The sequence below is a fragment of the Phyllostomus hastatus genome, unplaced genomic scaffold (genome assembly GCF_019186645.2).
Source record: "Phyllostomus hastatus isolate PE091 unplaced genomic scaffold, TTU_PhHast_1.1 phas_scaffold_129, whole genome shotgun sequence".
In the NCBI taxonomy this organism is placed as follows: Eukaryota; Metazoa; Chordata; class Mammalia; order Chiroptera; family Phyllostomidae; genus Phyllostomus; species Phyllostomus hastatus.
In genome coordinates, this window is record NW_025334009.1 from 7,589,224 (window position 1) to 7,611,258 (window position 22,035).

Consider the following 22,035-nt stretch of genomic DNA (forward strand, 5'->3'; position numbering starts at 1 on the left):
GCACCAGGTCAGTGGTGGGAAGGTACAGAAGAGTTAGGTGTGAGCTCCACAGAGAGATTTTATTGTTTCTGAGTTCATTCCCCAATCTAGTTTATTTTTATCAAAGCAGTATAGATGATCGAAAGAACAGACACAAATTCTAAAGTACATTTTAAGTACTCAATAAGAATATGGAATTTTTGGTATAACCTATAACTTACTTGTATTGTCATTATCACATAAACATAAATACTTCAGAAATTATTCATCAAAAGTACTAAGTAAAGGTGTAAAAATCTTTTAATTTTAACATATTCTATGCTTATTTTGATGTTTTGTTTTTTTTTACTGTTTTGTTTTTTTGGCAGAAAAATCTCCTATATAGTTTCTATATTATCAAAGATCAACAGAATTTCATTTTATTTTATTTTTAAAAAGATTTTACTTATCTATTTTCAGAGAGAGGGGAAGGGAGGGAGAATGAGGGAAACACTGATGTGTGAGACAATCATCGATTGCTTGCCTCTTGCACACCTCGAACTAGGGGCCTGGCCCGCAACCCAGGGATGTGCCCTGAGCGGGAATTGAACCAGTGACCCTTTGGTTCGCAAACCTCTGCTCAATCCACTGATCCATACCAACCAGGGCCAGAATTTTATTAAGAAAACAGTACCATTCATCCACGGCTTCCGTAATGTGTTTTCTTGATAAGCATTTAGATTCAAAGGTGGCAACGGAAAGCATAGAGGTTTTGGGCCCAGTGCTGCTAACTGCCATTCACCAGCCATGACCTCTGCATTTTTAGAATCTCTGCTGTGTGAGTAGAAAAACCAGAGTCAGAATTTAAATTTATTTGAAAAACATCAAAATAATGAGAATCAAATTAAGTAAGAACACAACCTAATGCTATGAATATGCTATCTATTATGTGGCACACTATCATCATTCTATGATTATTCAGTATTTTGAACAGGTTGCTTCTGCCTTCTTAACTAGAAAACCAAAGCTTGTTAAATGACTGCAGTATGGGTGGGAATGAAGTGATGGGATTAAAACTAGAGCAAAGTATTTTTGATCATGCCAGACAAAAAGTTTGAGGAATAACTGGCCTAGCATTCCAATTCAGAAAAGATCATTCAATTACTCTACTAATAATGCAATGAAAGGAGGAAATTATTCTTCAGGACAAGTATACATATTAAATTTATACATGTACTTCAGAGCTTCCTTTGGGAAGAAGGTAAAAAAATGTATTGTTTTTGGTTGCTGATTTAAACAGCTTTGACTATATTCTAATATGTGAGATTCTATATAAGCAATTTTAGAAAAACAACCTGGCAGTCATTTATCTAGAAAAATAAATAACTTAAGCAAGGGGGAGGATGGGAAGCATATCAGAACTGACAGAAATGAATTTACTTTTCAGAAGATTACTCAGATACTATGATATTTTAACTTGAAAACAATTCTAGTAAGCTTTTTCAGCAGGGGTTCCTCAGGCCAAAAGAGAATAACAGTAAGTAAGAAGAGGGGCCCACATTTAATAACAGCTGAAACTTAGCATCAGTAAGAGTTTAATTAAAAAAAAACATACAAAATACATTTATTTCTCTCCCCAACTTGGGACATCATTAATATATGCAATCAACATAATGCTCCTCCAAATAAAATAAAGCAGTAACATAAAAGAAAGAAGTAGGAATTATGAAATTTTACAGATGGTAAAGCATCTCTAGTCAAATTCTTTTATTTTGGATTGGATGGCCGAAGCCCAGGGTAATATAGTGACTTGTCCTGTGTCACATTCCTGGTCCGTATGGTAGAGCCAAAGTGAGGATAAAACTCTGTAGGCTCTAATGATGCTTTTTAGTTTGTAAGCAAAATGCTTTCAATAGAAAAAAAAAGTTAACCCTGGCACTTTTTCTTTAAGATCTAATCTCCAAATGGTCATGAACCATGCTGGGCTACTGGGCCAATCTAACTTTTTCCTAGGCCTTTCCTTAATACAATGGTTCCCAAACTTTAGCATGTGTCCGGTCAGCTGGTGGCCTTGTTGAAACACAGACTCATGGGCCCCAACTCCAGAGTTCCGGATTTGGTAGGCTGGGGGTGAGACACAATAATCTGCTTTTCTGACAAATTGTCCAATGATGCTGCTCCAAGGATCACACTTTGAAAACCACTGGCTTAACGTAAAAGACTTGAACATATTCACCACCTGATCTGAGTGTGCTTTGCCTCAGCAGCAAGATGGGTGTGGAAGATGGATCAGATGGCCTCTGCCTCTAACTTTGGTACTTGTATATGTTCTAGTAAGTGTGCTGTAACTCTCAGTACTGACCACTGCAGTCATGTAAAACACCTGCAAACTGTGCTGTTCATCTGATTTCAGTCACTCTGACTTTAAAAAGTTACATACACATTCATTATTCTTTTAAAGAATTTTATCATTATCCCTTATGCTTTCCTCAAAAATATTTTAAGGGCTCAAAAACCTTAGTGACAGCATTAAGGTAATTTACAATATCCCTGATAACTAGGTATAATTAGCACATTAATCAAATAATGCCCATATATGGCTTATGCATGCTAATCCAAGCACATACAGTGGAGAATAAAAAGCACACTCAAGACAAATTATATGAATAATTGTTTCAATGTTACATAACTAAAAATTATGTTACAGACCTTTTGAAAATTTCATGCATATTTTCTTTTTCATCTTTAGCACTCACTTTATCTGAAAATTTGCACTGCAAAGATATAGTTAAAAGTACAAGTGAAAAAAATCTGTATTCCATATTAAACTACAAAACTTACCAAATTTATTAGAATGTATTAAGCATTAATTAAACAACTGGCTTATGGCCAACCCTGAAAACAACTCTACTGTACATTATTTAAAATACTGAATATTGATTTAAGAATTTCCACCATTGCTTGAGAGAAAAACTAATATAAATCAATTTTCTCAGTTTTTGATACCACCTTTAGCTGTACAAGCCAACATTTCAAATTATTATGAGCAATTAAACTCATGCTTCTTTTCATTAAGAAAAAAGCTTTCAGTAATTTTTACTTTTAGGTGGTTACTTACGAACATAGATTTATTTTTCATCAGAAGTATTTATATGCATTTAGGTCTTAGTTCTGCTCCTGGTCAGATGGAGGCATCTGTGCTGAGGGTCACAGTGAGCTGCAAGCAGCTTCAAGGGTGTCTGTGGCAGTCAGCAACATGGTGGAAGACATCATGACCAAAGTCAAGTACTATCAGAGTGCCCTTCTTGACAGCTGCTTCCCCAACCAGAACCAGACTAGGAACTGTTGGCAGAACGACCTGGACTTCCACCGCTGTGAGAAGGCAATGACTGTTAAAGCGGGTGGTCTCCGTGTGCAAATGGTACCAGCGTGTGTACAAATCCCTTTGCCCTGTATCCTGGGGGTTGGCCTGGGATGATCGCCAGGCAGAAGCACGTTTCCTGGGAAGACCTGAACTGGCTGCTCCCCACCTGTCCTCTGTCCTCCATCCTTCTCCCAGGGAGGTGAAGGGGGACCTGGGTATCTTCCACTCTGGGACCCTGAATTATGGCTTAACTAATAACAAATACTTGTGGGAAAAGTGCAAGACTATGCGTGTAAAAGAACTAGATGACTGGGCAGGAAGCTGAGTTGAAAACAGTACCTGCACCAGTAAGGACTTCAGAGTGAGTATTTTCTGTCTTGTTTTTAATTTTTATCTTATCAAAAAATGACCACCTCTTCTGTGTCAGACAGTAGAATGAATGAGTATACGAAATAGCCTCAAGCCCCTGCATGTGCTACAATTCATCTGTGCTTTCCCTTAATTATCTGTACCATTTTTAAAACTTTTCCTAGGTAATTTTTGAGCCACATGAAAATAGTGCAATAAAAACACATAAAAAATAAAAAAGAAATATTTATATGTATTTAAAACAATGCTATACTTGAAACATTTCACAATTGGTGTTTTGGGAATTGTGATTTTCTAACTGGGGTAGGGGATGTGGTGGTAGGAAAATGAAGACAACTGTATTTGAACAACAACAACAAAAAAGTTATACATGCTCAAATGTTAAACTTTTGAAAAAACAGGTACCAAGAAAATAACTCCCGAAATCACCCATTACTTAAGCAGAGATAACCACTTAATATCTTACTTATATCTTTCTAAAGTCTTTTGAATTTTATTTTTTACTAACATTTTTTACAGTTTTATTGAGAAATAATTGATACATATTATTGTATAAGTTTAAGGCATACCAGAGTTGGCAAAAGTAGGTTTATAGTTGTATGAGAAACAGTTTATTCTTGTATTATTGATTAATTATTGTATTGTTTGCCATATGAACAACTGTAAATCTACTTTTGCCAACCCCTGTATATTGTGCAATGATTACAATAGGTTCAACTAATATCTATCTTTTGATATAGATACAATAAAAAGAAAAAAAGGAGAAAAAAGGTTTCTCCTTGTGATGAGAATCTGTAGGATTTATACTCTTAACAACTAGTCTTTCTTAAGGTACATAATCATATTTTACAATGGTGCATACTGTATATACTATTAGAACCCTTAGAAAAAACTATAAAAGTCATCTGAGAAATATAAATCATTAACAAATAGAAAGACATACCGTGTTCCTGGATGAGAATATTAAATGTAAAGCTGTTAATTCCTTCCAAATTAATTTATACATTTAAATAACTATAATGAGAGCTTGAAGTACTCTTAGGATATAAGAAGAGCCAAAATATTTTAGATTTATAACACATCTTAGTATCTCTTAAAGTGATAGATTTGACTAAATAAAAATAAACAGCTTCTTCAAGGTGAAAAACCCCTAAACCAAGTTAAAACACAAATGAAAAACAGAAAAAAGTACTGCCACATAAGACAAAGAACAAGTAAGTTTAATGAAAAGTTCCTATCAATAAAAAAATATCACAATCCCAGAAGAAAAATGGGCAAAGGACATAAAAAGAAGTTCACAGAAAAAATATAAATGGCTTTTAAATATACTAAAAGACACTTAACTAGGCTCTTTAAGAGGAAAGCAAATTAAAACTAAAAATCATTTGTAAAAGTAGAAATACAAACAAAACAATTTAACACGGAGTTGGCGAGTGTGCGGGAAGAAAACTGGTATTCTCATTTAATGTTGTTGCAGGTGTAAATCAGAGCAATCTACTGACAGTCCTGCTTCTAGGAACTAACCCAAAAAATGCTTGCACATATGCAAAACACCTTAAGCTCAGAATGCATATTGCAGTAATATTTAAATAGCAAAAAATGGGAACAAACTAGTGTCCATCATGATACAGTGGGGCTTTTTGAATACAGTACATCCATACAATGGATAATTATGTTATTATAAAAATAAGGCATCATTACATACATTCAAAAGAAACAATCTTTATTGTACATTAAGTTTCAAAAAGCAAGATAAAGAATGGTATGGCCAACCTTTGTATAAAGTTAAAAAGAATACACAATAGGTCCACCCTGAGAAATGGCAGAATATCTATTACTGGGCTAATCCTCCTGAAGGTAACAACTATACACTCTGGATAAAACAAAAAAATCTGTCTGCAAACACTGAAAAGATATGAAAACAGACAATTTGGAGGGAGGTCTACACTTGGAAATACGGAATGGCACTGGGTAAATGTTCTGTTTTTATGCCTTTACTCCTGAAGGCAGGCCCTGGTTGGAACTACTTGGCAAGGCCAAAAGTTTGCCCTGCTGACATAAAGAGCCAGAAGACAGAGTTTAGGCCAAAGTCAGAAACTGGGAAGTGCAGCTGGGAATCTGGGAACGGAGATAGGAAGCCCTAGAATCTGCTTACAAACTTACTCCAAATCTCTAACTAACCCTTGAACTACACCTACATGGGGGAGACTCCAAACAGCTCATCTTAAAGAACTGAGCAAAGATTTTTCAATGGCCTGCTACCACAGGGGAGTAATCTGAAGGGTGTAGTCACCCAAGTTAAAACCTAAGCATGCAATTACCACACAGTCCAGCAACTGCAGACCTGGGCATTTATCCCAGGCAAATTAAAAATAAGGTTTACACAAAAACTCATACACAAATGTTTATCAGTTTTATTTGTAATAGCCCCAAACTGGAAACAACGCAGCTATCCTTCAATGAGTGTATAGCTAAATAAACTGTGGTAAGCCATATCACAGACTATTATTAAGCAATAAAGATGAGCAAACTATTGATGGATGCAACAAACTTAATGAATATCCAGAGGATTACACTAGGTGAAAAAAAAAACAATCTAAAGAGGTTGCATACTGTATGATTCCATTTATATAACATCCTTGAAATGGCAAAATTATAGAAAGGGAGAACAGATTAGTGGTTGTCAAAAATACCAAAATACCAAAATTACAGAGATGGAAAACATATTAATGTTAGGCATGTAAGGGGTAGTGAGGGAGGTGTAACTAAGGGGTAACCTATGGGAGATCTTTGTAATGATGGAATAATTCTCTTGATTGCAGTAGTGCCTACAAAAAAACCTGCACACTTAATAAAATACACAGAACTATACATATACACACACACTCATTGTACTATCAAATTCTTGTTTCTGGTATTATACTTTAAGGTGTAATCATGAGAAAACTATGTGAAGGGTAGATAAATCCTCTCTGTACTACTTTTGCAACTTCCTGTGAATCTATAATTATTTCAAAATGAAAAGTTAAAAGTATAAAGTACACTAGCATTTTAACTATCTAGGACTCAAAACTAGAATCATTAACAAATTACTACCATGGTAAACCTAAAAATCACTACATATGAATTCAGACTGTGATACACAGAAAAAAGAAAAAATAAGGTCTCTGGAAAAGACTATATGAGTATGTATACACATATGTATGTGTGTATATATGTATATGTTCATATATATATACACACACACATACACACACACACATAAATAAAATATATATGGAGGGGGACTAAAAAATCCCAGAATTTATTTATAAAAAATTGTGCATTTATTTTTATGTGTTTAAACTTCAGTTACTTTCAAGGTACTCTCCATTTGATGCAATACACCCATCAAAACATTTTCCTCCACTGATCGAAACAGTTTTTGAATTCATTGATTTTGATGCCTTTTAGTACTTCTGCTGTTTTTGTTTCACCTCTTCCACATTGGCAAAATGTTTCCTTTTGAGGAAAAAAGTCACTTGGGATGAGATTGGGTGAATAGGGAAGATGGGGCATGGGAGTCATGCCATTTTTGGTCAAAAACAGCCAAACACTCAGTGCGGCGTGGGCAGGTGCATTCACAAATCACCTATCATGAAATGGGCAAACACTTGAATGTCTTCAAAGAAGCCAACACAGCTTCTCACAACAATCCAGCTGGTACACTGATACAGATGGGTTCCTAGAAGACTCACTTAGTGGGGGAAGCCCGTGCTACAAGGGATCTACTCCATAGAAGATAATTCTGTTTTTTTGGGGGGTCCCCCCTCATATCTACACATAAATATAATATTGCTAAGAAAGCATTTCTAAAAATACACAGAAAACTGTATAAAAGCAGAAAAGTGGTAGGTCAGGCTTATGTCCTATAAGTCAACCTATTTATCCTCGGAAGTTCCTAAACCCTCTCACTGTGCTCATGTAAATCATTAAGCAATATATCCCCTGGCCCAAAGAATATGATTCTTTTAGTCAATAAGAAGCAGTTACACACTCATCTGATGACACTGTTAAGATGAATTTCTGTACTACCACTGTTTAAACCCCAAAATAAGAAAACACAAAATATTCCCTAGTACCTTTTCATCCAAGTCTGAACTTTTTATGTGTTCACTGAAGTCTCCCAGTTTTTCACTTTGAGAGGTCTTATTAGTAACTTCTCCTAAGGAAATGCTTTCATCTTTAAAATCAAATGTTATCTCATCTGCTGAAAAGAAATAATATTCAACTGTAGGAACTACTAACAACAAAATAACCAAGTCATTCAAAGATTATTCTACAAATGAGAAAGAATTCATAGTCTTTTAAAGTCCAATGTGAAAAATATGAAGTAGAGTTTTCAGCAAGTTACACAATTATTCCTCTTTATCAAATGACTCTTATATGGTATAAAAAAAGTGGCAGTAAAACAAAATTGAGACATATCAAGATAAATTTAAGAATCCTTCTTGATCATGTCTAGCTATTTTCAATATATTTCTAAAACTTTAAAGTCAAAGTAAAATTAACTTTCAAATTTGTTACTTCCTCTAAAGACCTAGATATTTAAACTGATAATCAGATGTTAATTATAAAAAAATTTAAAGAACTCAGATTTAAAATGTGATAAAACTTACATATATATTTCAATTTCAAAATAAGACTACAAAGATTGCTAAGGTCAATTATTTGTATTTTGTAGATAATGCCTAACAAAGTTATTTATGAAATAATCAAATAAAATTTCTCAAAATCTGATCTGCCAACCAGGCAATTAAAATGAGAAAAACTGACAAACTATAAAACATATGTTGTAACAGACTCTAAAATGCAAAGCTTCCTTTAATGAATATATTTTGACTAGGCCTGAATGGAGGTCTGAATAGATACTTTGATACTGAATATACTGAAGATGTGAAATTTTACCTGCTGGTACGGAAGCACAGTTCTCTGACTTTGCCAATCCAGGATCCAGTACAGGGAGTTCTCTATTATAAAGCAAACAGAGCTTAAACATTATAACATACTCTATGCAGAACTATCTACTTCTCCAAACCGGATATAATACCAGCCTTAGCAGCTGGTGAACATGAGTTCTCCTCCAAGGACAGAGAACTCGATAGGGACTCAGAACCCAGCATTTCCAAGCAGATTCCTAATTTGGTCCTTCAACTCCATGCGCTTCAATTTTTAGGGATGCTGCCATTCAAACTCTGTTGCTCAGAGAGAATTTGATGACATATACCAAGCCTTTAAAAATTTTCAAGTATCACACCAATACAAGATAATGTTTAACTTCCACTCTCAAGTATGTGTACACATGTCTTGTTGCCAATGTAAAAGGTACACAGTATGAGAGCAGTTTGAAGGTTTTGGTTTGTTTGTTTGTTTTTGTGGTCACTGAAGACAACATATGGTTCTAAGGGTAAAGCTATGGAGATCAGGGTTAGACCAACGTGGGTTTAAATACTGTTCTACTACTTTCTGTTAACTATGGTGAATTTATTTAACTTCTTTGAGTCTAATCATATGTGTAAAGTGAGAATACCACCTACCCATGAGGTTATTGTGAGGGTTAAATGAGATAATGTGTTCTTAAAGCCAATAGCATAGGCTCAACAAATGAAAACCACATCTATAAGAGCCACTCAAAAACAAATGGTCAGGTACTATTTCATTTTTAAAAATTTAGACAAAAATGCATAAAAGTACATAGAATAAGATATAATAGACACTCGTAATCCCACCATTTATTCATTTAATTAATGGGTTTTATTAAACCTATCCTAAATAGTCCAGAAAAAGAAAAACTGAACACAACATTTTATATACACCATTCTGAAGTCTTTGGAAACAGGAAGTATTTTTCCCCGCTAACATACCTTCTTTCCCAACTCATACCTCCTTGGACTCGTACGTCTACTGGAATATTTCTATTTCATTATTTCAAATGTCTCTCCAACTCAACATGTCTTAACTTGGCCTCGTGACCAGCACCCCTCCCTAATCCTGTCCCTTTGCATAAGAGAATTGTAATACTCCTCTTTAAAATGAGAGAAACCAGGTTATCGTCCCTAACCCCTATCACTGGCCTCACTCCCATGTAATTAATAAATCTGTACTTTCTAAAGCTCTCAAATCCACTCCCACTTATGTTGGAAATTATCATGCCCTTTTGATATAAATATTACAATAGTTCCCTGTTAATTTATTCTCCACAACAGAGCTGTGATTTTTAAAATGTAAATCTAATCAGATTCTCTTGCTACTTGAAAGTCCTTCAGTGGATCCCTATATCTCTTAGGATAAAGTTCAAACTCTTGGTGAATTCTAGTTTATCTAGGATGGTCTATTCATGCCTGTTATCCTGGCATATTAATTATGAATACCGCCCCATTTCCATCTCAAAAGTTTTCCAATTCAGAAGATAAATTCTATGGTCATTCTATTTGTAAAGCCCTTCATGACGGAGATTTCTGCACATTCTTTAGCTTCATATTTTTTTTGTTATTTCTGCTTTTCAGTTGTGACATGCTCTTCCCTGTGGGCCTTCTTATAGGCTAGTCCTTCTATGACAAAATTCTATTCACTGTTCTTCACCTATTGGCAAGTTCCTACTCATCCTTTAGTGTTCATCTTAAATGTCACTTTGCCCAGGACACCTTCAGTATCTTGCACTTTTATCGTATTTTATAGTAGTTGCTTAATTATTTGCCTTCCTTGACAGACTAAAAGTGCTGTGAGAACAAGGCCCATGTCTGGCCAGTTGCTCTGTATATACTCAGTACTTAACCTCCTCCTGGCCAGACATGAGGGAGACCCAAATGAAGATGTCTCTCTCCTGTCTAGGAACTCCCAGTGTTAAGGGGGAGGCTCACATACAAGCAGACAAAATATACAAGAAGACTATTGGAACAAGTCCCTAGAAAAACATCTCAGATGTGATTTGAAGCATAACTGAATGAAGAGAAAGGGACTTCCAGATAAACATGCAAAAGGATTCAAGTACATTACATACTGTGGAAACAGTAAGCTTCTTGCTGTGTTTATCTTTCATTAGCCTTTCACTCCACTTTTTTTTATCCCCCCAACAACATAATTGTTAAAGAGAAAATGGATGTAGATCCAGTACAGAGCCTTAAAAAGCCATACCAAGCAATTTAGACTCTATTCACCAGGGGCTGAAAGCCACTGAAATACTGTGAGCAGTCATTGACAGATTAATATCTATTTCATAGTAACACCATAGAGAGGTTATACTAAAAGAGTTCTGGAGATTAACCAGGAGCTCATCACAATAATCCAAGAGAAAGATGAGTAAGACACTAGCAGTGAAAATTGAGATGAGGAAAAATCATGAAATAAGGTAATAGCATGAACAGGATTAAGTGATTCAACAGAGAAGGACTAAGGGATGTTTCTGTGGTTTATAATTAATTATCCTGAAAGTTACATTCATAATAGGTATGATCTTCAGACATAGAGGAGGTTATTCCTGAAAGAACAAAAAATATTAATAAGTATAGCAAGTGAAGTGCTTTAATTTCAAAGTATTAGATTGTATTTTAGTATTGCTGACATAGTTTACAAGTGTGAGAAACTTTTTAGTATTTTACTTTCCTTTACAAGGAAAGTAAAATTGCATGTGCCACCCTTGTTATAAGTAATATAGTTTTTTTCCAATTTGAGGGACACAAGAGGTTAAATTCACCTAAATTTAAAAAATAATAAATTACGCAAAATTATAATCCTCATGAAATATTTTACAGTTTTGTATTTGTAGAGTGTAAAGTTATAGTTCTGTCTTGATGGAATGAAGAGGGAAACAAAGAACAGAAGGAGCAAAAGAGGAACAAGCAGAGGTGGCTCAGGCTACAGAACAGAGAAGCAAAAGAGAAGATTTGAGCGAATAGGAGAGAACAAGAGAGGCTTCTGAAGAACTACTCAGATTACAACACTTATCTTCTATCAGAGAATTGTTTAAGAGGGTGATGAAATTTAATGGGTTCCAACCAGGACTGTTTAAAAAGAAAGATTTTATTTACTTATTTTAGAGAGAGGGGAAGGGAGGGAGAAAGAGAGGGAGAGAAACATCAATATGTGGTTGCCTCTCTCATGCCCCCTACTGGAGACCTAAACTGGCCCACAACCCAGGGATGTGCCCTGACTGGGAATCAAACTGGCGGTCCTTTGGTTCGCAGGCTGGCACTCAATCCACTGAGCCACGTCAGCCAGGGCCAGGACTATTGTTTTTAAAAATAAAACAGACTAAAGTACAAAATACGGTACATCACTTGAACTAAGGAAAATACTGTTTTTGTAAATCTATTATTTCACACATTCATAAGTATGTACTGGATTGTAATGTAAAATGTATCTTTACTGGGGTAATTGACAACAATGTTTGAAGATGACTGCTCAAGAATAATTACTAGCAGAACAAGTTTGAAAACTATTGCCCAAGAAAAGGTCAGAATGTTATTGCTTCCTTTTGAGATACTAAGTAGTTGATTGTGGTCAATGTTCATTTACATTCACATATTCTGTTTCTGAATAGGACTGTCAAAATTTATTGGGCAATTAAATATTACAGTATCTATTTCATTAGGTCAGAGGTTCACTAGCCTGATGCCATGTTGTGAGGTGCTAGGTCTCCTGATATTACAATTACTCCATCAAGTACAATGCCATTTATTTCAGCAAAGACAAGAAATAATGGTATATATGGCCCCCCCCGCCAAAATCAGATTTATGCTTCTTTATATTGCCCCACCAGCTACTTTAAAGAGTAGGAAGAGATGAGAGAAAAGATCAAAAGTAAAATAAAGTACTGTGGCAATCTGTAGAGCAATCAAATTAAAGTCATAGAACCAAAAATGCCACTCTTTCAGGCATGCTGTTTTATGCAGGGCAGACAAACTTTGGAGCAGGTTGCCCTGGGTTTAGATATCAGTTCTGGCACTAGCTGTGTATTCTTTGGAAAGTTAATCACTTTGACTCAATTTTAAATGTATTAGGGACAGTTTCAACCTCCGAATTATCCCACCACATGAAAAAAATATAAGTGATGTTATCTAGTACAGGGTAGACACCAAATATCAGTTCTCACAATTAAGTGTAAAATGTTGCACTATAGTTAAGAGTGACTCAGAAATTCGGTGGAGAGAATGGAACAAAGTAAACTTCCTGCAAAGCAGGTCCAAAAGTCCAAATACAGGGGTGAGCAAAAGTAGATCTACAGTTGTTCATATGGAAAGGCACGCAGGTTACAATTAAATAATAGAAGAATAAACTGTGTTTCATGTACTCACAACTGCAAACCTACTTTTGCCCACCCCTATAAATGAGGGAGAGAAAAAAATGACTTTTACTTTTGGTGGAAACTTTTTTTTTGTCATTTGGTATAGTACAACTGGTGATTAGACTCCTCTACAAAGCCAATCTCTTGGGGAACAAACTGAGGTTAAATCAGATTCTGAGAAAACAAGTGGATTTGGTTACTTGGTAATCTGCCCAGGATAGACCCATGCTAGGTATGGGTCTAATGGAACACAAATACCTGGGTAAAAGTGATAGGCTTTTATTTTCTGTGCATTAGTGCTAGGTATTTCCAAGAGAAGTTTGTTTATTATTTACCAGCTCTAGAAGGTACAGTGACTCATTATGGACTTAAGTCAAAGTTGCAAAGGTGGTGTCACTGATCCTCATTAATCATCAGCACCAATTTTGTACTGAGTTCAAATTTTGATGCTTAACTTTCAAACCTTCTTAATGTGACATCACCCCAGTTATCAAGTTTTATTTCTCAACATTCTTTAACATCAGCATAGAAAGAAAGGATTTGGTCTCCATTTACATGTATTTCAATGCTTGAGAAACAGCCTACAATACAGTAGGAACTGAAATCTTAATTCTCTCCCGTTCCTCAATGTATGAGTGACTGGGCTTACAAAGTTATATGAGACATGAACATTTTCTACCCCAAGAAGTCCAACAGTTGAGCAGGTGAGAGAGATGTAAATTATATTATCATGAAATCAGTACCATAAGTGAGGTAGCAAAAGTTGCTGTGGGACTACAGAGGGGCTCCAACCTCTATCCAAAAAAGTCAGGCAAGACTTCATAACCTTCCCACGCAACCATATCCATACCTATCTATACCTTTTTGGTCCACATTTTCTTCATTATTTCTCTTCTCACACCAAAATTTTTCCTTTTGTCCCCTTCATTAAGCTAAATCAATCCAAACTTCCTGAATCAGTACAAATTTTTACTTTTCCAAGATGTCCTTTCATTGCACTTTTCTAAACTATTAGTATTCTTGGTACCTCAGTTTATACATCTTTGTTCCAAACATATCAGTTCCCCTTACTACCCTAGCTATATAGTAATTCCCTTGACTACTTGGCAGATTCTTAAAATCTCAATAACCTACTATATAATATCACTCAACTGTTATTTTAGCACATAATATAATTGTGATCGAAGATAATCCTATATTCTAGTACAAATTAACTGCCAATCACTGGCTATTATAGACATTCTCCAGCTATACTTACAGGCTAATACAAAAGTTTTACAAATTATATTTCCAAGCTCATTAGTTCAAGTTCTAATGAATTAATTCTAACATGCTTCTAATGCTATGGGTTTTAATATGAACTTACCCCACTGTGCAGACTGACAATGAATAAGCATTCTAACATAACTTAAATACTTAAGCATTCTCCGTAACCAGGTTTGAGAATACTTCTCCCAACAATGAAATCAACTCAAGTTTGTCTACCTGTTTTTCCAGTAACAGGCAGTCCAGATTTCTGAGGCTGTTTGGGCCTAGTCCTCCACCTTCAATTTCTATTTCTGTAAAATAGAAACTCATTCTAAGAGGCTTCAACCTCTTAGTGTCTTAGAGTGAGGAAAAGGGAGTATATGAACTAACAACTTACTGCTAAAAGGGAGAGAGCTAAAATCTGGAATTATATTTTAAGCTTCATTTAGTTTTAGAACCATTAACAACTATTAGCAGACCCACTGGCTCTCATACCTCTATTTTTTCATGTTAAGGTTTATCCTGGCACTATGGTTGACTGTAAAACTCATATTTCCAGTGTAGAAAAAAAGAAAATATTAAAATAACTTCTAAGGAAATTTTCAAGTTTATTTAAAAACCAAAACTTCAGAAGCAGATATGAAAGAAAAAGAGGAGCCAATAAAAGTATAATGGGTGTTTTTGAAGTAAAGAAACATGAAACACTGATTTGAAAAAACATATGCACCCCTATGTTTATTGCAGTATTATTTACAATAGCCAAGATTTAGAGGCAGCCCAAATACCCATCAGTAGATTACTGGATTAAAAAAAACTGTGGTATATTTATACAATGGAATACTATTTGGCCATAAAAAGAAGGAAATCTTACCTTTTGTGGTAGCATGGATGGACCTGAAGAATATTATGCTAAGTGAAATAAACCAGCCAGAGAAAGACAAATACCATATGATTTCACTTACATGTGGAATCTAATGAACAAAATAAACAAACAAAATAGAAACAGGCTCATAGATATAGAGAACAGACTCTCAGCTGTTAGAGTGGAGGGGGAGTTAGAGGAGTGGGTGAAAAAGGTGAAGGAATTAAGCACAACAAACAAAAACCCAAACAAACCCAAAACTCATAGATACAAGCAACAGTATGGTGATTACTAGAGGGAAAGGGGGTTGGGGGAGGTAGAAGAAAGACTTTGTGAATACACAATACAATATACGGATGATGTATTAGAACTGTACACCTGAAACCTGTAGAATTTATTAACCAATGTCACCCCCAATAAATTCAATAAAAATTTTTAAAAGTATATAAAAAAAGAAAAATCAAGTTCAAAGACAACAATAGAAAAACTGTCTAAATTAAATTTGAATCAAGCCAAAATGGTTCACCTTGTCCAGGAAAGACCAACACATAATTACCCATACCAAGAAAGAAAGCAGGAAGGGGGAGAAAAAAGAAGGCACTTCAGAAAGGGTGACAAGAGAATTAGTTTGGCCTCAGACTTTTCCACTACAATACTCAAAGCCAGAAAACAGAAAGAATGGCTACATAGTTGAGAAGGAAAAATGTAAACTAGTAATTTTATACCAAATTTGCTCTTAGGCAAGTCATTCTATGTACCCAAGATCCTAAAGAACAGAGCAATCAGGAACTCTTCTTCAAAAAAAATTGCTCTGAACTCTAGCCAACTAAGAAATGAATCAAAATTGTCAAGATTAGAGGAAAGCCAAAGGATTGGTGGTGAGGACTGAATCAGTTTCACAGAACTAAGAGTAAGTGTCTTTGGAAACTCAGATTATTGAAAATAATGGAATTGGCACAGGTATACCAATATAAAACAAAAAATGTTAACAAAAATGTGGGGGACAAGATTGGGAGAAAAACTGAATATGTATTATATGTTTATTTTTTCATATCAGGAAAGCAAATGCTGCTGTCTGAAGTTAGAACACAATTTTCAAAAGTCACAACAAAATTCAAACAAACTTTTTTTTATTAAGAGCCTTTTAGGAACTAATTTCTTGTTATAAAGAAGTATATTGATTCAGCAATTCCTTTGGTTTCATTTCAGTCCCCCCTCCACCCGGTGAAGTGTAAATAAAATTAAATGTTATTACTAAAAAACAGCATGATCTAATTGTTCTAAAATTGTATTCAGATATATGCCTAGATAGATGTCTGGAATGATGCATACAAATTGTTGGCAATTAATTTGCTATTTGGGATGGTGGAATTCCAACCCTTTTACACTTTGATGTAATGAACATGTACCATTTTTACAAAATCAGTCATTATTCTAAAGCAACAAGAGAATAAAAAATAAACTACCTGCCCAATTCACAATATTTCTCTATCTCTGGCAATAGCTCATTGTTGACATCTTGTTAGCTAACAGAAATGTTTGCTCTTGAATGCAGGATGTACTCTAATTTCCTTTCATATTCCCCAAAGAAGCATGGTATATAAGAGTTAAAATCATCTTCACTACCTTTTATCGAGCCCTTACTACTTACCCAGTGCCATGCTAAAAACTTTCCCATCCATTCTTTGATTTAATCTTTACAACCCTGAAGCAAGTTATCCTCCCTTTTTACAGTTAAGGTAAAATAATCTGCCTAAAAGATCACATAGCTATTAAAGAGTGAAAGATTTATAAAATCTGAAGAGAAGCCAGAGTATAAAAAGACCACATAGTTATTAAGTGGCAAGGAAAAAATTTAAAAACCTAGGTGAGACTATGATGGTCAAGCTCTTAACCATTATTTTTTTTTAAATTCTCACCCAAGGATATGTTTACTGATTTTAGAGACTGAAGGGGTGGTGGAGGGGGGTGCAGGAGGGAGGGAGAGAGGAGACAGACAGAAAGAGAGAGAGAGAGAGGGAGACAAAGAGAGAAAGAGAGAGAGACAGACAGACAGACAGACAGACATCGATCAGCTGCCTTCTGTCCTATCCTGAGATTGAATCCCCCACCTAGATATGTACCCTGACCAGGGTTCAAACCCACAACCTTTCGGTGATGGGATGACTTGCCAACCAACTGAACCACCTGGTCAGGGTTTAACCACTAATTTTAAACACAGGCCTGGGTTCAAATCCAGATTCTGTTACTAGCTGTGTGACCTCGGGCAAGTAACAACTTACCATCTTCATTTTTTCCATCTTCAAAACGGGCCGATTACAATCCTACTTCATTACATTGTTAAAAATAAATGATAAAGCTCCTAGTTCTCCATTTGACACATAGAAAGTACTGCATGTGGTGATAAATTACAAGTTCTTATAACACCAAGAACATCAAGAAGGAACATCAAGAATATGGCATCACAAAAGTAACTAAAATTTATAAATACTAGAGAGATTTAAGTCATGTACCAGTGAATCTTAGTGGAAAGTGTTTTCATGTTTCCTTTTGCGTTTGTTCACAGAACATTATAATATTCAAGTATTGCAACATACAAATATAACTTAGAGCTTGGAGAATTATACAAGTTTGTAAAATATAGCATACTATTAAAGAATATTTGGGCCAACTCAGAGTAGCTCCAGACTGCCACTTGCCTCCATTTAAAATTGCACCAGGCAAATCTGCCCTCACTGGGTACTAAATCATCATTTAAAACCATAACCTTAAAGCCACAAACAATTTTATACTCTTTTCTTCTGAAAATTAGTCTAACTTTTGATTCTACTTCCTAATTACTTCAAATAAACTTTTCCAAGACTTTTGCAAGACTTCTCTGTTCCCTCAAAAATGAATTTTTCATCTAACAAAGAAGTCACAGAAAATGGGTTAAAACATATAGCACTATTCTTAATAAGTACCTTGGCTGAAATGAAAGTATATCTCTATATTGACAATAATTAAAGAACACATGAAAATAAATTGAATTGACTTTGAAGGAAGCAATTTCAGTAATTTAAAAAGCCATTTAATAAACCACCATTTTAATTCTTAACAGTCAATCTGCTCCATTAAAATTTCCAACATATATGTAATTGTTTTATTTCAATGATGAGTTTTAGCATAATGCCATTTCCCTGTCTCAGCAATAGTATGCTATATCATATTTAATAATTGGGTTAAAAATAATGGAGCTTCAATGATTACTAAATAAATTAGTGACACCTAAGAGAATCAAAGTGCTTTTGAAACTTCCTCAAGTACCAAGAGGCATACTTGAACATGCATACCTTAAGTTATCACATGGCTCTTTCTTGGGGGGAAGCTCCACATGCTTGGAGTCTGTTGATTGGTGCTCTTCAGCAACACTGGGCTCCTGGCTTATCATGGGGACCTCTGAAGTAAATGAGAGATCCCCTTCATTGGAGACTCCAAAGAGGTCTGGGTCATCTTGAATTACATCAATTAAGAGGACATCATCTTCATATGCTTTAAGAATATCTGGAATAATTTTAATATCTGAAAAGTTCTTAGTTGTTTTTCTGTCACTAACTTCAGAGGAAACTTGTTTGAATGTTTCTTGTTCATTAGAACAGAAGGCAGGACTTTTCTCTATACAACCAGGATCACAAAAACAAGTATTATTTTCAATTGTGAGAGAAACAGCTTTCTTATTAGAAACAGTATTGCCTAGTTCAGAGATGTAGCTGGAAGGTTTATTAGTATTACCTTGCTTTGGGAAACTTGAAGAAGTACTACAGGAATTCTTATTGCAGTATGAGTCAGAACTAGCTTGCCCTGGAATGACATCATTTTGTATGTTCAAAGATTGAGGTCCTGAAGTTATCGTGGAGACAGTCTCTTTACTCTTGTTCTGTCTTACCTCTGCCCCAGATAAACTGTCAAGAAGCTCTAGGGGACTATATGCTTCTCTCTCTGATGATTTGGCATTTATTTTTCTTTTTTCTGTTTTATTCTTGAGTAAAGGAATTTTAAAATTAGTCAGCCGTCCTGTATTCAATATTTTAACCAAGTCTGGAACCACAAGTGTTGGTTTAGCAATACATGCTTTTCGGTGAATAGTTTTGCCTGCAGAGTGATTTGCCTCTTGGCTGTCCTGGGAAGTCACTGTCAAATTAAGTTTTGTTAAAGTCCCTCTATCTTTTTTTTTACTTCCTATTAAGTTTTGAGTCTCATTAGTTAGTTGAGGATCTTCAGTTGTATTGGAAACTACCTCTGACCCACTACGGCTCGGTTCCTCAGACTTCATCTTTTTATCATCATTGATTACAGGTTCCTTTGTAACCTTCAAAGTACGTTGTACAGCAGAGGCTACTTCAGAGACTGAAGACAAACCATTTAAATTAGAATCCAGTTTTTCTTTACTTGAAGAGTCACTGTTTGTCTCTTTTATGGAACACTGTAATGATAATCTGGAGTCAGTTAAGTGAATTTGATTTGTTTGGTGTTTAGGAAAATCATCTTGCCTAAAACTTGCCCCAGAATCAGGAAGAGAGTAATCTGATTTTGGCATGGAAGTCTTTTTCCAACACTGAGCAGATATTCTAGCACATGAATAACAAGGCCAAGTTCTTTTACCTGTCATTGGAATTGTTCTGTGACAGCTGAACTTTGATTCTTCAGTTTCATTTCTTAAGTCTTCCCATGATCTCTTTTCAACAGAATGGCAATTAGTAGGTGATTTCACTGGTGAGCTTTTCACTGGCTTAAAATATTCTTCTGGCTCCATACTTTCACATCCTAAGGGCTCTGACACATTCTTTGTTTCTTCTTTCAAAAGTGGCTCAAGGGTTTTCTGAAACATAGTATTTACATGATGCTCAGGACTTGTGTCTTTTCCTTCTGTTTCTGGAAGACTTGATAAATGATCCATTGGAGAGAGTGTACTATGGTTTACTTTTCTCAAAATGTTTAAAGTTTCTGTTTCTTTGCCTTCAGCACCTATTTGGTTTTCTTGTAACAGCAACTCAGACTTGTTATGTACATTAGGGAAGGTCACCTTGATAACCATTTCATCTCCTTTTTCAAACATCTTCATCCTTTTCCTGGGTTTTCTCCCAACATTGCTCTCCTCTACTGAGTATTTATTTTTTACACTTTGAAGACGGGGAAGCAAGCCATTAGTTTTACTTTGGTATAAATCAGTTTCTTCAAGCAGTAATTTATTTACTTCTATTAAGTTTTCTTCAGTTTTTGAAAAGTGAGGAATATTATTTGTGTCCCTCTTATCTGGAAGACTCCTAAGGTTTTCCTTCTTTAACTCCGAGGAATCCTCTGGTACGTGCAGACATCCACCATCAGGTTTATATGTGAGGTTATTTTCATCATTACTATCCTTGGAATGGGGGATACAACTGCAATCGTGTAATTTTAAAATGGAATTATTTTCTGTTGCAGGTGACAAGCTGTTATAAGAATATTTTGAAGTATTCTTGCACAGTTCATCTTGGCATCCAACCTTTATATTTTGTGTAGCGTGATTTTCAGTTATTTTGAAAGGTGGGCTTTCTAAGCTTCTGTGTTTTTTAATTCCAATTCTTCTTTTAATGCCGTCTACCAAAACTTCCTTACCCAAAGACTGTAAGACAGCTGTACTTTGAAATTCACCACACTCCACTGTTTGGAAAGATTCCGAACTGGTTAATGATTCCTTCCTTACCAGGTTAGTCCCTGGCTGTGGATCATCGCTTGAGGCTCCGGTAAGTTTTCTTTTTTCCCTGGCTGATCAAAACGACAAAACATACCAGAAAAGATTTTATGTTGACGTGGAAAAAGCAATACTACATGAAATTAAAAAAAATGTGATGCCATCCAGTTTTATTTCCCTTGAAATTTCCCTCATTTCTGTTAAGGAACTACATACGAACCTGTATAAATTCTAAGTCAGCTCAATACCCCCCACAACCTCGAGCATCACGGTCATTGCACACGAGCCAAAATGGATCGCTGACAGGAATTCCTCTTATGGGAATTCGGACCAGGAGCTCCTAAATGAACAAACACACCCGTCTTCCACCTCTGTCCTGGTCATCACGAAAGCCCACGCTGATTCCACTCTCGTGGTCACACAAAGATGGAGGGGGCTGGGGTGCAAAGGCTCGAGAGGGAGTGACCCCCGGCCCTGCAGGCTTGCTCTCTGTCCTCTCGTTTGCAAGGGGAGCTCCGCCGCCTCCTCAGTTCCCACGCCCTGCGAGGCCCACGGGTGCGAAGGTCCTACGTGCCCTCCCACTCCCGACCCACCCACTCGCCACCTCCCTGGGGCCTCCCCAGCCCCGGACGCCTCACCTGCCGTGTCCTTCTCCACCTTCTCTCTCACACACGCCCGGGCCACCATTCTCCTCTTCTGCCTGTTCTCCTCACGCCGCCCGGCTTCAGGGCCGCAGGCTCCCGCCTCGCCCGGCTGTGGCCGCCGCCCTCGCTTCCTCAGGCCTCGCGCGTCGCCCTCACGCATGGAGGACATCGTGGAGCCTGAGGCCGGTGGCCACCGCATCAGCTCCCGCCCGCCCGCGCTGCCCGCTGAGGAGCCCACGGTCCGCGCGAAGGTCTGCTCTCGTCAGGGTGCGGATGCTCCCCTGCCTGCCCGCCTGCTCCTCTTCGCCCACCACCTAGGGCCGACCGGAAGCGGAAGTGGGCAGCCGGGCCGGGCCGGGGCAGGCGCGCGGGGCACTGCGTGTGGAGGAGCCGCCGGCGCCCTCTCGGGCTTCTCTGTGGTGAGGGCTCGCCGGGGTCCCCGCGGTTTGGGAACCGTTCGGGGGGCTCTTGTCCCCCCTGCTGCACTGTACACCTGTGTGCTCCTAAACCCCACCGTCGGCCGAGCCTCCGGAGGTCCCATTCCATCTGCCCGCCCGC

General features: G+C 36.6%; 1 protein-coding gene across 1 annotated transcript in view; it reads right to left on the bottom strand.

Moving 5' to 3' along the window:
* The window catches only part of TOPAZ1 (testis and ovary specific TOPAZ 1), a 51,063-nt gene extending 29,387 nt beyond the window's left edge, over positions 1 to 21,676 (bottom strand). Inside the window, exons 1-6 of the mRNA XM_045857364.1 lie at positions 21,316 to 21,676; positions 18,456 to 20,907; positions 8,639 to 8,700; positions 7,813 to 7,940; positions 2,668 to 2,732; positions 653 to 792 (exon numbers count right to left, since the gene is read on the bottom strand). Of these exons, the coding sequence (XP_045713320.1) occupies positions 653 to 792; positions 2,668 to 2,732; positions 7,813 to 7,940; positions 8,639 to 8,700; positions 18,456 to 20,907; positions 21,316 to 21,676 (3,208 nt within the window). The remainder of the gene's footprint in view (positions 1 to 652; positions 793 to 2,667; positions 2,733 to 7,812; positions 7,941 to 8,638; positions 8,701 to 18,455; positions 20,908 to 21,315) is intronic.
* Positions 21,677 to 22,035: the final 359 nt, after the last annotated feature.